Source organism: Heptranchias perlo, chromosome 20, assembly GCF_035084215.1.
Source record: "Heptranchias perlo isolate sHepPer1 chromosome 20, sHepPer1.hap1, whole genome shotgun sequence".
Lineage (NCBI taxonomy): Eukaryota > Metazoa > Chordata > Chondrichthyes > Hexanchiformes > Hexanchidae > Heptranchias > Heptranchias perlo.
Genome location: NC_090344.1, coordinates 22,148,943 through 22,166,150, shown reverse-complemented (window position 1 = coordinate 22,166,150; position 17,208 = coordinate 22,148,943). Strand labels below are relative to the sequence as shown.

Here is a 17,208-nt window from a genome sequence, read left to right as displayed (position 1 = left end):
TACGAGTACGATGTTTATATATGAATTGTGGAATGAACAGGAGGGGCAATTCCTCCTGGGGTTATATTTTCTTCCACGACAATAACACAAAGTAATGGTTGGGTATAGAGCCGAAATAGTTCAGTTGGGAGAGCGTTAGACTGAAAATCTGAAGGTCCTTGGTTCAATCCCGAGTTTCGGCAGTTTTTGTTTGTTTACTTTCTTCTTCCTTGCTTCGATTCTCGGATTTATTTGCAGTGAAATTTAATTCCCGCCACTGAAGGATTGGGGATTGAATAGAGAGACATCAAGGATGGGAATTATTTATATCGTTTGTATTTGGCTGTTATTTCACTGTTACCTTCTGCCTTTTTCTCTTGGTTTTGTCTCTCTCGGTGCCAGGTGACTATTTGATTTGTCCGAAACTGTTCCATTTTCCTCATCTCGGGGCGGTCAGACCCGCTCTGTCTGTCTGTTGCTGCTGATGATCATTAATGGGAACAGGCCGCGAGTTAAACGTTTATCTGCAAATTGGAGAAAGACAAATCAAAAGAAAGACCTGTTTATCCTGCCCAGGGGCAAAGTTACAACGGATGTAATTCAAAAACGGTCCCCGTGAATTTTTCTGTTGATTTTCTTTTTCAAGCTTCGATTTCAAAAGTTACAAAAACGCGAAATAAATAAAGTAAATTACAAGAATCCAGTCCGTGATCATTATGTTACAGTATACTCTTTGCAAACGAGTTAACCGGCCGTACCAACGGCACATTAGGCTGTTTGATTAATTTTTGTACCTGCAGCGATTTCTGTACTTTGACCCCTATATCTTTCTGCTCCTCCACAGCACCGAGTTTCTCACCATTTAGAAAATACTCTGATTTATCTTTCTTAGATTTAAAGTGTATGACCTCGGTCTCCCCCATATTGAACTCTATTTGCCACAGTTTTGTCCACACACTTAATCCATCAATTCCCACTTTTCAATTTCCTGCTACCATCTGCATTACTTCCTGCGTCACCAGAAGGCTGCGTGTTCAAAACACGGGGTAACCGTTGCCTTTAGAGCTGATAGAATTCTGTATCGTTCCGGAATGAATGTTTCATCTGCTTTTTCTCACTAAACAGAACCTTGCTCTAAATTCTGGTTCTCTGGTTCTCAAATTTGAGCAAATCGTTTCATTTTGCCCTCGACTTTTGATCTTGTGCTGCGGATGAAACTTTTGCAAAGAGGGAGAAGAAGTCCCCAAATCGCCCCACGTGTATCTCAAACGCGTTGGGAAGAAGTTCTGTGTAAACAATCAGGAATTTAAAGGCACCTCAATGACCTGCACTTTCGTTGAATGACTTTTTTTCGCCATTGGAATCGACGAGAAATCGCTGTCGGCTTTCATCTCACTGAAGTGCAGAGTGTGGCCGCCTTGAATCGGTCAACGTGTTAGTGACGAGTTTGGGTTAAGCACGGGTCGCGTTTATTTCCGAAATCTCACCAAGCACCGGGGAAAAGAAACTTAGAATCAAACTGTCCCTGTAAGTGATGAATTGAAGGGAATATCGCTCCAAACAGATCTGGACAATGTGCAGCGCAGCCGCACAGGAGTTCCAAATCCACCCTCTCGCCACTCGGCAATCGCATGAACTGAACTTTACTCTGGCCCGTGTCACCGCGCTGAAATCGAGTCTTTCACGGCCACATTTTTTCTTAACATAATAATTACTGGTTTAAGAGTGAAAATTGTCGTCCACTTCACTGTAAGTGCAAGAGACAACTTTGTAGACACCGTGTAGTGTCACAGACCTGCTGGTTTGTCCTGCTCATTTCATCTCATCTCATTTTCCGCAAACCTGAATATTACTGGAACAGAGAATGGCGAATCACAGCTCAAAAATCAATCCTCTCTTCCACGAGCGGACTGAGTCTTTCAACATACAGGTGTTTAATGGCAAGGTGAGTTTAATTTTCAGAAATAATACAGCACAGATTTTGACTCGTGCAAGCTGCACACATTTTATTTTGGAAAAGTAAACTGATTGGAAGAAAGCTGTTACATTGAGTGCGGCAACCTGAAGCGTCAGCTCGATGAATTAGTCCTTGAACATTTGCAAGTTCTGTTTCTGTGGCGCAATTGGTTAGCGCGTTTCGCTGCGAACTGAAAAGTTGGTCGTTAGAGGACACGAAGGCAACCTTTTACCTTAACATTCATTGTCTCGCAAATTCTTGGGTTCGAATGTGTGTCTTGTCTGCCAGAAAATGTACCGCAAACATTGCCAGCTGAGTGCGTCTGATTTTCCACCATTTATTCTGCGGTTGGATAACAGGCATATGAAAAATATCCAAAAAAACGAGGTTGGCTTGAACGAAGTCGGAATACTTCTTGACAGAGAATTTCGAAGGTTGCAAGCGAGCTCCTTCACACTGACATGGATATTTCTGCAGTGAGCGACATCAGACTGTTTCCACAATGAATGTCACTCCCTTTATTTTGGAGAAGTGAAATGGTATTCACATTCCGACAGTTTTCAGTTGCTTTGTGAGAGATCGTTAAAGGATCAATCTCCGGTTAAGGCGGCCTTTTTCTCTCTCTCTGTTTGCCGAATCCAAAATGAAATTGGAGCTGGACTAATCATGCAAGAAATCAGGAATCACTTTAGCAAACAAAATACAGCCGAAAGCTGGAAATCTCTCATCCCAAAGGATGTGGATTGTGGCTCAAATCAAATTTTCAAATCTGATATTGATAGATCTTTTTCCGTTTCGGTTACCAAGGGATATGAGTCCAAGGCGGGGAAACAGACATGAATTATTGATCATCTCATGATCAAATTGAATGAGACAGCAGGTTCGAGGGGCTGAATGGTCTTCTCCTGTCCCGATGTTCCTCTCCTGCTCAGCGCGGGGCTGGACGGCTGGTAAAAGGCATCAGATTGATTCGAGAATGAGAAGTGGGTGTTCAGATTCAGCCACCTTGGGATTGTCGGACAAAGTGAACCCCAACACCAACGTCACCACCTGCCTCTCTGCAATAATAGGATGAGAAGGAGCCCTGTCGCTGGCCCGGCTCGATCAGTCGGTAAAGCACGAAATTCCTAATCTCAGGGTCGTGGGTTTAAACCACAGCTTGGGCGTTTTGTGTTCTATTTTTCACAGTGGGTGATGAAAGGTTCAAAGTGCAACCTCTTATCTCCAGTTCACGAAATCCAGTGATATAAACAGACAAAACACTGAGCTGTGTGAAAGGAAACCGTGAGCGTTGCCAAATATCCAGCCCCTCCCGGTACTATCTTCTCATTCCCTCCACATGGGACGCGGCAGATACCGTTTCAATAGTCTTCATTTTTGCTGTTATTAAAAATGTTGATGGTTAGGAAGTGTAATATTTAGAAGATGCCAACTCTGGATCCATTCGCCTCTCTGATACCTCCTGAGCCCACCTTACCCTCTTTGATTCTCCATGAGCTGCTCATCTTCTGTGATATCCTCAGAGAGTCCATGATCCTCTTTGAACCATGTCAGCGCCCTTTACACTCTCTGCTACCCGCTGAGTTCCCCTCACCCACTGACACGCCCTGAGCGTCCTTACACTCTCTGATACCCTCTGGCAGTCCTTCCCCTCTGCGAGATCTCAATATACTCTCTGATACCCTCTGAATGCCCGCTCCCCTCTCTGAGATGCCCTTGCCCCAATGGATCGCCACGAAGAAGCGATTAGACCCCCCGATGGCTTGTCAGAACACATTACCGTCCCTGCTTTCAAAGTGCAGTGTAACTTCACAGGTGGATCTACCGGTCTGTGTTAAGAATGAGATCCAGATTTGTTCGGTCGCTGTTGCTTCCGCCTCTCCCACTCTGAGAGCTCTATTGGCAGTCGGTACTGATCTTCCTCCTATAAACTGGGTGTGGATCTATGAGTGCGCTGCTGATTGATAAACTTTGGGAGTTCATGTATGACAGCGATGCTTATATATGCTCTGTGGGTGTGTGTATATGAGTGCAATGTTTATATATGAACTGTGGAATGAACAGGAGGGGCAATTCCTCCTGGGGCTATATTTACTTCCACGACAATAACACGAAATAAACGATGGATGTGGAGCCGAAATAGCTCAGTTGGGAGAGTGTTAAGGTCCTTAGTTCAATCCCGAGTTTCGGCAGTTTATGGTTGTTTAGTATCTCCTTCCTTGCTTCGATTCTCGCATTTATTTATAGTAAAATTTGATACCCGACACTGAAGGATTGGGGATGGAATAGAAAGGCATCAAGGATGGGAAATATTTCTATCGTCTCTATGTAGTTTTTATTTCTCTGTTACCTTCTGCCTTTTTCTCTTGGTTTTGTCTCTCTCGTGCCGGGTGATGTTTGATTTGATGCATTTGTTCTAAACTGATCCCTTTTCCACATCTCGGGGCGGTCAGACCCGCTCTGTCTGTCTGTTGCTGCTGATGATCATTAATGGGAACAGGCCGCGAGTTAAACGTTTATCTGCAAACCGGAGAAAGACAAAAAAAGACTTGTTTCTCCGACCCGAGGGCAAAGTTGCAATGGATGTTATTCAAAAAAACTGTCCCCGTGAATTTGTCTGTGGTTTTTTTTGTCAAGCTTCGATTTTAAATGTTACAAAAACCCGAAATAAATAAAGTAAATTACAAGAATCGAATCCGTGATCATGACATTACGGTATACTCTATGCAAATGAGCTAACCGGCCCTACTAACGGCACATTCGGTTATTTAATTATTTTTTTACCTGAACGCTGGCTGGTAGCGGTTTCTGGACATGGCCCTCTAAATCTCTCTACTCGTCCACAGTTCCGAGATTCTCACAACTTTAGAAAATACTCTGATTTATCTTTCTCAGATTTACAGTGCATGACCTCGCTCTCCCCCACATTGAACTCTATTTGCCGCAGTTTTGCCCACTCACTTCATCTATCAATTCCCACTTTTCAACTTCCGGTTTTTAAGCTACATTACTTATTGTGCCACCAGCAGGCTGCGTGTATAAATCATGGGTAACCGTTAATTTTAGAGCTGATAGGATTCTGGATCGTTCCGGAATTCATGTTTTATCTGCTTTTTCACAATTAACAGAACCTTGCTCTAAAGTCTGCTTCCCGAGTTCTCAAATTTCAGGAAGGCTTCTCATTCTGCCCTCGACTTTTGATCTTTACCTGCAGTTGAAACTTTTGCAAAGAGGGAAAAGATGTCCCCAAATCGCTCCATGTGAATCTTAAACGCTTTGGGATGAAGTTCAGTTCAAACAATCAGGACTTTAAAGGCCCCTCAATGACCTGCACTTTCATTGAATGAGTTTTGTTCGTCATTGCATTCGACCCTGAAATCGCTCTCCGCTTTCATCTCACTGAAGTGAAGAGTGTGACGGCATCAGACTAACTCCAGAAAAAAAAACGGGTGTTCAGAAGGAGATACCCTGAGATTGTGGAACGAACTGAACTCCTGCAGCAAAGCCAACAGCTGTCTCTCTGCAATAATAGGATGGGAAGAATTTTGGTAGTCGGCCCGGCTAGCTCAGTCTGTAGAGCATGAGACTCTTAATCTTAAGGTCGTGGGTTCGAACCCCACTTTGGGCGATTTGTGTTCTATTTTTCACACTGAGTGATAAAAGTTTCAAAGTGCAACCCCTTTTCTCCAGTTGTATCACCAGACACAACCCTGAGCTGCATGAAAGGAAACCGTGAGCCTTGCCAATTATCCACTCCCTCCTGATTCTACCTTCTCGTTCCCTCCACATGGGTCACGGACAGGTTATCGGTTCAGTCCGCTTCATTTTTTGCCGTTATTAAAAATGTTGAAGGTTAGAAAATGTAATATTACGAAGATGCCAACTCTGGATCCATTCGCCTCTCTGATACCTCCTGAGCCCACCTTACCCTCTTTGGTTCACCCTGAGCTGCTTATCTTCTCTGATACGCTCTGTCTCTTACCTTCTCCGATAACGTCAGTGAGTCCATGATCCTCTTTGAAACTTGTCAGCGCCATTTACCTGCTCTGATGCCCACTGAGTGCCCCTGGCACAGATACGTCCTGAGCCCCCTTACACTCTCCCATACTCGGCAGTCCTTCCCCTCTCTCAGATCTTAATACACGCTCTGATGCCATCTGACTGTCCCTTCCTCTCTCTGAGCCCCCTTACACTCTCTGATGCCATCTGACTGTCCCTTCCCCTCTCTGAGATCCCCTTGGCCCGATCGATCTCCACTAAGAACCCATTACCCTCACTGATACACAAATGCGATGTAATTTCACAGGTGGATCTACCGGTCTGTCTTAAGGATGAGATCCAGAGTTTGTTCGGTCGCTGCTACTTCCGCCTCTCCCACTCTGAGAGCTGTATCGGCGGTCGGTACCGAACTTCCTCCTATAAACTGGGTGTGGATGTATGAGTGCGCTGCTGATTTATAAACTGTGGGAGTTTATATATGAGAACGATGTTTATATGTGAAGTCTGGGTGTTTATATATGAGTGCGATATTTATATATGAACTGCAGGTGTGTATATCTGATTGCTATGTCAATATATTAGAACTGTGGGTGCGTGTATGAGTGCGGTGTTTATCAACGAACTGTGGGGTTTTAGATATGAGTGCAATGTTTATATATGAACTGTGGTTGGGTATATGTGAGTGCGATGTTTATATATGAAGTGCGGTAATGAACAGGAAGAGCAAGGCGTTGCGGCGGTGATATTTTCTTGCAGGACAATGAGGCAAAGTTGAATTTGCTGTTGGGTCAAAATCTCTGAGTTGGAATTGCGTTAAACTGAAGATCTAAAGGTTGTTCATTCAATCCCGGGTTTCGGCAGTTTTTGGTTATTTGGTTTCTTCTTCTTTGGGTCGATTCTCGCATTTATTTACAGTGACATTTGATTCCCGCCACTGAAGGATTGGGGATTGAATAGAGAGACATCAAGGATGGGAAATATTTCTATCGACTTGATTTAGTTTTAATTTCTCGATTCCCTTCTATCTTTTTCTCTTGGTTTTCTCTCTCTCGGTGCCGGGTGATTATTTGATTTGATTCACTTCTCCAAAGCCGATGCCTTTTCCACATCTCGGGGCGGTCAGACCCGCTCTGTTTGTCTGTTGCTGCTGATGATCATTAACGGGAACAGGCCGCGAGTTAAACGTTTCTCTGCAAACCGGAGAAAGACAAATAAATAGAAAGACGTGTTTCTCCGGCCCAGGGGTAAAAGCTACAATGGATGTTATTCCAAAAATTGTCCCCGTGACTTAGTCTGTGGATGTGTTTGTAAAGCTTGGATTTTAAAATCATATAAACACGAACCAAAGCCCCTTCTCAGCCCATACAGGAATCAAACCGCGATCGGGATATTATGACACGTCTAAGCAAACGAACGAACCGTTGCTAACATCCCATTAACGATTTTCAATCGTTTTTGTACCTATAGTGGTTGGTAGCGGTTTCTGTGCACGGACACCGAAATCTCTCTTCTCCTCCATAGTTCCCAGCTTCTCACCATTTATCTTTTTTCGATTTAAATGGATGACTTCGCTCTCCCACACATTGACCTCCATTTGCCGCAGTTTTGGCCACTCACTTAATCTATCAATTCACACTTTTCAACTTCCTGCTTCTATCTGCATTACTTATTGCTCCCCCAGAAGGCTGCGTCTTCAAATCCCGCCGGGGTAACAGTTGCTTTTTGAGCTGATAGCATTCTGGATCTTTCCAAAATATTTTTTTTATTTTCTTTTTCTCAACAAACAGAACCTTGCTCTAAAGTTTGGTTTCTTTGTTCCCCGGTTTCAGGGAGGTGTCTCATTCTGCCCTCGACTTTTGATCTCGAACTGCGGTTGAAACTGTCGCGAAGAGGGAGAAGTCCCCAAATCGCTCGACCTGAATCTCCAACGCTTTGGGAAGAAGTTCAGTGCAAACAATCAGGAATTTAAAGGCACCTCAATGAGCTGCACTTTCTTTGGGTGAGTTTTCTTCGCCATTACATTCAACCGTGAAATCGCTCTCCGCTTTCATCTCACTGAAGTGAAGAGTGTGGCCGCCTTGTATCTGTCAGTGTGTAAGTGACGAGTTTGGGGTCGGTATGGGTCGCTTTCAATTTTGAAATCTCATCAAGCACCAGAAAAAAGAAACTTGAAATCAAACTGTCCCTGTAAGTGATGAATTGAATGAATATCGCTCCAAGCAGATCTGGACAATGCGCAGTGCAGCCGCACGAGAGTTCCAAATCCACCCTCTCACCACTCGACAATCACAATTTTACTCTGGCCCAGTGTCACTCGGCTGAAATCAAGTCTTTCTCGGCCACATATTTTCTGAACATCATTGTGACTGGTTTAAGAGTGAAAACTGCCGTCCGCTTCACTGTAAGTGCAAGAGACAACTTTGTAGGTACCGTGTAGTGTCACAGACCTGCTCGTTGGACCTGCTCATTTCATCTCATCTCATTTTCTGCAAACCGAAACATGACTGGAATAGAGAATGGTGAATCACAGCGCGAAAAATCAATCCTCTCTACTACTGGGTGATTGAGTCTTCAAACATACAGACATTTAGGGACAAGGGGAGTTTGATGTTCAGAAATAAGACAGCACCGATTTTCACTCGTGCAAGCTGCACACCCTTTATTTTGAAAAGTAAACTGATGGGAAGACAGCTGTTACATTGATCGTTTCAAGCTGAAACGTTAGCTCGGTGAATTAGTGGTTCAGGAAACCAAACGTCGTGTCTCTGTGGTCCAATTGGTAAGCGCGTTCGGCTGTTAACTGAAAATGTTGGTTTGAGCCCACCCGGGGATGACAGGGAGTTTTTACCTTAACATTCGTTGTTTCGCATTTCCAGGTTTCGAATGTGTGTTCTGTTTGCATGAAAATGTACCGTAAACATTGCCAGCTGAGCGCGGCTGATATTCCACCATTTAATCTGCCCCAGATAACAGGTATCTGAGGCCCAGTTTTGAGCTTCCACGATCTGTTCACACAACAGGTTGGATGGTGTCCTCAGTGCGAAAACGGGAGTTCGTCTCCACGAGAACTGTGCGGTGGTCACTCCCACTAATACTGTCATGTACAGATGCATTTCCGACAGGTAGATTTGTGAGGACGAGGTCAAGTAAATTTTCCCCTCGTGTTGGTTCGCTCACCATCTGCTGCAGGCCCAGTCTGGCAGCTTTGTCCTTCAGGACTCGGCCAGTAGTCGTGCTACCGAGCCACTCTTGGTGATGGACATTGAAGTCCCCCACTCAGAGTACCTTCTGTGGCCCTTGCTACCCTCAGCGCTTTCTTCAAGTGCTGCTCAACATGGAGGAGGACTGATTCATCAGCTGAGGGAGGGCGGTTGGTGGTAATCAGCAGGAGGTTTCCTTGCTCATATTTGACCTGATGCCATGAGATTTGCATTTGGTCCAGAGTCAATGTTGAGGACTGCCAGGGCCATTCCCTCCTGACTGTATATCACTGCACCGCCACCTCTGGTTTGTCTGTCCTGCCAGTGGGACAGCACATACCCAGGGATTGTGATGGAAGAGTCACGGACCTCTGCTGAAAGGCATGATTCTGTGAGTATGGCTATGTCAGGCTGTTGCTTGACTGCTCTCCCAATTTTGGCACTGGTCCCCAGATTTTAGTGAGGAGGACTTTGCAGGGTCAACTGGGCTTGGGTGCCTTTTTCATGTCCAGTTTTATTCTGAATATGACTTTTTTTAAACGAGTTTTTACAACTGAATGGCTTGCTAGGCCATTTCAGAGGGCAATTACGAATCAACCACATTGCTGTGGGCCTGAAGTCACATCATAGGCCAACCGGGTAAGGACGGCAGGTTTCCTTCTCTGAAGGACATTAGTGAACCAGATGGGTTTTATTTATGACAATCCGGTCGTTTCATTGCCACCATTACTGATAGTCGTATTTTAATTCCAGATTTTAATTAATGAATTGAATTTAAATTCCCCAGCTGCCGTGGCAGAATTTGAACTTATGACACGTAGATTATTCGTCCAGGCCTGCTAGATTACAAGTTCAGTAACATAACCACGAATGCTACCGTACTGTATCTGGACCATAACATATTGATTTGACTCTGTTTATTAATTAGTATTAAAAAAAACCGCATTCCCACGGGTCACACTGAGATGGGGCCTATTTTTTTATCAACTATTAAAGGTGACGTTGGGTCTAAGAAATAAAAGTGACTAAAAAAGCAAAATAGAAACTAATAACGTGATTTGGTTCCAGTTTCTTTAAATTTTGTGATGAAGAAATAAAGGTGTCAAGGGGGAAAAAAGCAACAATTTCAATGCAACCAAACAAGAAGTCCGGGGGCGAATTGTGGAGCTGTCGTTGGACCCAGTCTCACCTTTTTTCTTCCATTAAAAACAGGCCCATCTCCGTGTGAGCCGTGCGAATGCTGGTTTATGTTCCGGAGCCCGTGGGCCTCGGACTGTGCCTCATGCTGATTGGAACAGACAATTACTGCCAGTTAACAGCGCTGCGATAAAAAGAGGGAGTCGGTTTTCTCCTCTCACTGACCTGGGAGGGTTTGTTTGTTTGTTAGTTAGTTATAATGGAGGGTTCGGGGATTCTTGGTTTGTTACTTGTTGTAATCTGTTCAGCTCAGCCGCCCTCTCTCCTTTTCCCCGCCGATAAATGTTGGCTGTCTCCCAAAAACCGCAAAGACTGCGGATTTCCGGGAATTGAAGCCAGTGAGTGTGTGCAGAGAGGCTGCTGCTTTGATGCGGGGAGCCGGGATGCACCGCCGTGTTTCTATTCATTGGACAGTCTTCCAGGTGGGTGTATTCTCAGTCCGTTTATATTCTGGGCCAGGACTTTCCAGGTTCACCCGCAATCTAGCTGTACTAGGGGTTTCCCTGGACAGTTTCCTCTTTCTCCTTCCTGTCCTACAACGTCAGTTGGAATTTCAAACCTTTCCAGTCCGGAGAGTGGAAATGGTGGTGTGATTGAGAGTCTCTAATCCCGCAGAGTATAATTGATTGTGGGATTGGGGGCTGGTAATCAAACAGAAAGGGAAATAGTTAATCGGCCTTTGACCCAATAGCTGCAGTTAGAATCATTCCACCGTTGCTCGGTGACTTGGGACTCACACTGGTTGAATTCTGCCCTGTGTAATTGTCCAGGTAGTTGGGGGAGGGAGGGGCAGAGTGAATGAGCCCCGGCCCCTGCTGCCACTGAACATTTGAATTTGATATTTAATTTCTATCGGCGATGCGAGCAATTTAAATCCAAGCAGCGTGGTGACGAGCTGTAATTGGTCAACTGGTTTCCATCAGACAGATAAGGGGACGGGATAGAAACAAACATGGATGGGGTTTGTCCCCTTCCCTGTAACGGTTCCCTTGACCCTCCCCGTGTGTCAACTAACCGCCTTTCATTGACACTCTTGCAGTCTGCACCAAGGATGGGCAGGTCCTCATCGCTATCTCCAAGGATTTGACGCTGCCTCCTGTTAACCTGACAACGGTCCATCTGAAGGATGGAGAAGGAGCTGAGTGCAATCCGATCGTGGCCTCTGAAGACACTGTGCTCTTTCAGTTCGCAGTCACTGAATGTGGCGCTACTCAGCGGGTAGGTATTGTGGGCTGGGAGTCGCATCAATGGCACATTTCGGGAATGATGATCTTCTGTCTCTTGTAGCTGGACGGCATGAACCTCCTGTATGAAACGGATGTGTTGGGTGAGTTTGAGATCTTGGATGGCGCTTTGGGATCGGTGACCCGGGACAGCCCTTTCAGGTGAGAATAGGAGCACATTCAGCGGGCAGAGACAGTGAGTACCTGAATTCTTCAGCCGTGTCCGTTCTCTTGCAGGCTCCATGTCCAGTGCAGTTACAAGGGAAGCCAGGAGTCTGATCTGCAGGTGAAGCCCAGAGTTTACACCCTTTCTCCACCACTGCCTGCCACTGAGGCCGGGATCCTGCTTCTGGAGCTGAGAATAGCGAGAGGTAACGAGTGCTCGCTGATGGCCAGTGTCCAACTTCAGGCTTTCTCCAAATAGTGCCCACCCTTCATTTTTCTCTTTTCAGATGGTGGTTACCGGAGCTGGTACGTGGCCAGTGACTACCCGATCCTGAGTGTGCTCCGGGACCCCGTGTTTGTGGAGGTTCGTGTTCTGAACCGGAACGATCCGTCCCTTGTGCTGCTGCTCAATGACTGCTGGGCGACCCCCACTGCCGAGCCGTATTCGGGTCTCCGATGGGACCTCCTGGTGGAGAGGTAAGGGAGCGAGTGAGGGGGCTTGAGGCAGTGTGGGGAGGGTGCGACATGGGCGGGGATTAATACAGAAATCGTTACTTCAGTCCGGGTTAGTCATTGGGGCAATATTCCTTCGAAGTTGCTATTTTGTTCCAGACGCTGGTATAATTGGTTTGATGTAAATCTATAACCGTGTGACTCCCCCTCTGTCTCTGTTCCAGGTGCCCCTTTGCTGGTGATAACTACAAAACCCGCCTAATCCCGGTAAACGCTGCTTCCCATTTGCTGTTCCCAACTCACCATAATCGTTTTGTAGTCAGCACTTTCGCTTTCTGGGACCGAGTTTCGGGCCGGGCTCTGACCGGGGAGGTGAGTTTCCTTCATTGCTTCTTTCCCGGTCACTTGGTATCACTGTTCCCTGGGCTTAATAAGTGACCCTGTTGGTCGGTTGGCTGTAGAAGCATTGATCTCCTGACTGTAACCTGTGGGATTGACCATACCGCACTGTCTCTTTGCAGGTTTATTTCCACTGCAGTGCTGAGGTTTGCTACCCTTCCACTCGAGAGAACTGCACGGCTCCCTGCAGCCCCAGTAAGTACCTGTGATCTGAATAGAAACTAAACGCTGATGGGGAGGGTTGGGTGTGGGACATCTGGACATGGGGCTCCCTCAGCAAGAGGCCGAACACTGGGCACAGGGTTAATGTCCCGAATCTGGCGGGTCTGGGAACTTGTCCATTTCCATTCTTGCAGGTTTCCATTCGAATAGCAATCTAGGTCAGCGGGTCTGAGCACATCTTGCACCAGGTCAGTAATTGTGAAGGATGCTCTGATCCTTGAGCTGGGATGAATGAGGTATTTTTGGTTCCTTGCTACTTGCCCGGATGCTGAGCTGCCCTACTTGCCGACCCCTGAGGAGCAGAATCCTCCAATTGTTGGCACGAGTGTGTTCCACATCCGGTTCGGAATAGTCCACCCTTGGCCTTGGAGAACATTAAACCAGCAGCTTACTATCATCATTCTGACACTTGGAATTCAGGGTGGAACCGAACGGATGTCCCGGGGCCGAACACCTGGCCAATTGAGTGTCTCATAAAACTTCGGGTCAAAGTAGTGCATCAAACAGTGTCTCCTTCACCAGGAGACCAGACTGGCCATTGTGGCAGCAGCGATTGCGCACTCTGCTCAGTTGGCACGTCCTTCTGAGAATCCGGATGGAATTATAGCCGGAACTGCGATCTCCAAACTCTGTCCGGTACCCAGGGCCCTGATGTGTTTTGCATGAGGCCATCTGATTCAGGATTTCCAGACAGATGAAGATTTAATCATTAACCATGAACTCTTGTCTCTTCCTCTCCTTCGCCCCAGAGAGGCGAAGAAGTGCCGATAACCAGTCTGGGGTATTGGTGACCGCTGATGGACCCATCCTTTTCCTGGAAGATGAGGCGAGATTGGCTGCTCTGATCCACCAGGACGAGAAAGGTAAAGCAGGGAGCTCCAACCGTGTCTCGTGATGGAGTAACTGGTGCCCATCTAACCCTGGCTTCTCCCCACAGATACTGCTGTTGATTCCCCCTTCCGTGTTCCTGGATTAGCGGTTGGGGTAGCGCTGCTCTCCGTGGCCCTGTTGGTCGGGACTGTTGCTATATGGAAAATGGAGAAGGGCCGCAGTATGGGCTCCGAGTGCAGCTCCATGGAACTGTAGATGTCTGTTGGATAATAAAATCCTGTTATAGATGATTCTGGTCTCGTGTTATCTTCCAAATGCTCGCTGGGTTGTACTCTTTGCAGTGAGTTAACTTGGTGTCTGGTTTGAGAATTGTTTTTGCTGCAGCCAACAATTGCAACATCCCCAATTCGGAATGAGATCCGGGTCAAAGCTGTGGTGGGTTTGTCGTAAAATGGTGTCGGGAAGGAATGACTAGTTCCCTTGCCTCTAACTCTGATCCTGTGGGTTAGTCCTGGGCCCATATCTCTGGAATTGCCTCTTCCCTGAGGGCATCGATTGACCAGTTTGCCCAGCAGGGAGAATGTTGGGCTCTCTCCTTGCACGACCACTGGCTGCTGGTCGCTCAGGCTACAGGAACAGGAGCACAGACGAGATGATTGCGTGGCTACAGGGATGGTGTAGGAGGGAGGGAGGAATTTAAATTCCTGAGCCTTTGGGACCGGTTCTGCGGAAGATGGGATGGGTAACACCGGACCAGGACCGATGTCCTCATGGGGGCTGTTTGCGAGTGCTGTTGGGAAGGTTAAAACTAGAATGGCAGGGGGATGGGAACCAGAGCAGGAAGACGGAGGAGGGGGAAGCAATAATAGAAACAAGACAGAACGGGAAGAAGCAACAGTGGCAGGCAGAGAAAACATGGTGATAAACAAATAGGTCCATAGTGCAAAATAATACTAAGCTGACTAGCAATCTTGAACAGTCTAAAGGTGTTAATGTGCGGATCATTTGCAATAAGGTCGATGAATTTACAGCTCAGATAGATATTAACGGGTATGATATAGTTGCGATTATAGAGACTGCCAGGGGTATTCAATATTTAGAAAGGACAGGCCAAAATTGAAAGGAGGTGGGGTAGCGTTGTTAGTAAAGGAGGAAATCAATGCAATAGTGAGTAAGGATATTGGCTCGGAAAATCACGATGTGGAATCTGTATGGATGGAGTTAACACCAAGGGGCAGAAAACGTTGGTTGGAGATGTAGGGGAGGGCATTAAACAGGAAATTAGAGACACAGGCAAGAAAGGTTAAACCATAATCAGACTTAAATTTACATACAGCTTGGTCGAACCAAACTAGCAATAATAAAGTGGGGGAGGAATTCCTGGAGTCTAGAAATAAATCATGTACACTCATACATTTAGGAACCAACTAGCGAAAAGGCCATCCTAGATTGGGTATTGTGCGATGAGAAAGGATTGATTAACAATCTTGTGCGGGCTCACTTAGGGAAGAGCGACCATTACATGATAGAATTCCTCATTAAGATGGAGAGTGAAGTAGTTAAATCCGAAACTAGGGTGCTGAATCTAAATGAAGGAAATTAAGAAAGTGAGTTGGCTAGGATAGATTGGAGAACTTGACAAAGGGATGACGGTGGATAGGCAATAGCTAATATATAATGAACATGTGGAGAAATGATAACAATTATTAATTCCTGTCTGGCACAAAAATAAAACAGGAAAGGTGGCTCAACGGTGGCTTACAAAAGAAATTAGCCATTAGTATTAGTTCCAAAGAGGAGACATATAAAATTGCCAGAGAAAGCTGCAGGCCTGAGGATTGGCAGCAGTTTAGAATTCAGCAAAGGTGGACTAAGGGGGAAAAGTAGACTAGAGTAAACTAGCCGGCTTCACAAAAACTGACTGTAAAAGTTTCTATTAATGTCAAGAGAAAAAGATTGGTGAAGACAAATGTAGGTCCCTTACAGTCAAATGCGGAACAAAGAAATGGGAGAACAATTAAACACATACTTTGGTTCTGTCTTCAAAGGAGCACACAAACAACCTTCCAGAAATGTTAGGGAAGTAAGGGTCTACTGAGGGAGAAACTGAAGGAAACCAGGATTAGTTTTAAAGAAAAAGTGCTCGGGAAATTAATGGGGTTAAAGGCTGACAAATCCCCAGGGCCTGATAATCTACATCCTAGAGAACTAAACGAAATGGCCCTGGAACTCGTGCATGCATTGGTGATCATCTTCCAAAATTCTACTGACTCGAACAGTTCCGACAGATTGGAGGGTGGCAAATGTAACCCCACTATTTAAAAAACGAGGAAGAAAAAACAGGGAATTAAAGACCAGTTCGCCTAACATCAGTCGTGGGGAAAATGCTCGAGTCTATTTTAAAAGGTGCGATAACAGAACGCTTGGAAGGCATTAACGGGATTGGACAAAGTCAGCTTAGGTTTATGAAAGGGAAATTATGCTTAACAAATCTACAGGAGTTTTTTGAGGAGGTAACTTGTAGAATAGATAGGGGTGAACCAGTGGATGTGGTGTACTTGGATTTTCAGAAAGCTTCTGATCAGGTCCCACACAAGAGGTTAGTGTGCAAAATTAAAGCACATGGGATTGGGGGAATATACTGGCATAGATTGAGAATTGGTTGACAGACAGGAAAGAGTAGGAATAAATAGGTCTTTTCCCGGGTGGCAGGCAGTGACTAGTGAGGTACCGCAGGGATCAGTGCTTGGGGTCCCAGCTATTCACAATATATATCAAGGATTTGGATGAGGCAACGTAATGTAACATTTCCAAGTTTGCAGATGACACAAAGCTGGGGTGGAATGTGAGCTGTGAGGAGGATGCAGAGAGGGTCCATTGTGATTTCGACAAGTTGGGTGAGTGGGCAAGAACATGGCAGATGCAGTATAACGTGGATAAATGAGGTTATCCACTTTGGTTGTAAAAACAGAAATGCAGATTATTATCTGAATGGTGATAGATTGGGAAAATGGAGCGGTGCAAAGAGACCAGGGTGTCATTGTACACCAGTCGCTGAAAGCGAGCATTCAGATGCAGCAAGCAGTTAGGAAGGCGAATGGTATTATGGCGTTCATTGCAAGAGGATTTGAGTACAGGAACAGCAATGTCTTACTGCAGTTGTGCAGGGCCTTGGTAAGACCACATCTGGAGTATTGTGTGCAGATTTGGTCTCAATATCTGAGGAAGGATGTGCTTGCCATGGAGGGAGTGCAACGAAGGTTTACCAGACTGATTCCTGGGATGGCAGGATGATGTATGACTAGGCCTATATTCACTCGAGTTTAGAAGAATGAGGGGTGATCTCATCGAAACATATAAAATTCCAACAGGACGAGACAGACTAGATGCAGGGAGGATGTTCCCGTTGGCTGGGGAGTCCAGAACCAGGGCTCACAGTCACAAGATAGGGGCTATGTCATTTAGAACCGAGATGAGGAGAAATTTCTTCACTGAGGTTGGTGAACCTGTCGAATTCTCTACCACAGAAGACAGTGGAGGCCAAGTCATTAGATGTATTCAAGAAGGAGATAGATATATTTCT

General features: G+C 45.8%; 1 protein-coding gene, 2 non-coding genes and 1 pseudogene across 3 annotated transcripts; all 4 read left to right on the top strand.

Annotated features, from left to right (window-relative positions):
- Positions 1-17,208, top strand: part of LOC137336083 (zinc finger protein 850-like) — a 242,996-nt pseudogene that overhangs the window by 148,011 nt on the left and 77,777 nt on the right.
- trnaf-gaa (transfer RNA phenylalanine (anticodon GAA)) lies at positions 110-182 on the top strand. Its single transcript has one exon. It is a non-coding gene; the product is annotated as a tRNA-Phe (tRNA).
- Positions 5,492-5,564, top strand: trnak-cuu (transfer RNA lysine (anticodon CUU)). Its single transcript has one exon. It is a non-coding gene; the product is annotated as a tRNA-Lys (tRNA).
- Positions 10,511-13,915, top strand: LOC137335549 (zona pellucida sperm-binding protein 4-like). The gene is made up of 9 exons (XM_068000867.1): positions 10,511-10,754; positions 11,372-11,550; positions 11,620-11,717; positions 11,793-11,926; positions 12,008-12,197; positions 12,398-12,545; positions 12,695-12,767; positions 13,544-13,657; positions 13,732-13,915. Exons 1-9 carry the CDS (start codon positions 10,532-10,534, stop codon positions 13,878-13,880), a joined length of 1,308 nt encoding a protein of 435 aa, XP_067856968.1. The 5' UTR covers positions 10,511-10,531; the 3' UTR covers positions 13,881-13,915.

Excerpts from the sequence above, each read along its gene's own strand:
- LOC137335549 (XM_068000867.1), top strand. The coding sequence starts at position 10,532 with ATGGAGGGTTCGGGGATTCTTGGTTTGTTACTTGTTGTAATCTGTTCA. Across the intron at positions 11,551-11,619 it reads AATGTGGCGCTACTCAGCGG|CTGGACGGCATGAACCTCCT; the intron begins GTAGGTATTGTG and ends TGTCTCTTGTAG. Across the intron at positions 11,718-11,792 it reads ACCCGGGACAGCCCTTTCAG|GCTCCATGTCCAGTGCAGTT; the intron begins GTGAGAATAGGA and ends GTTCTCTTGCAG.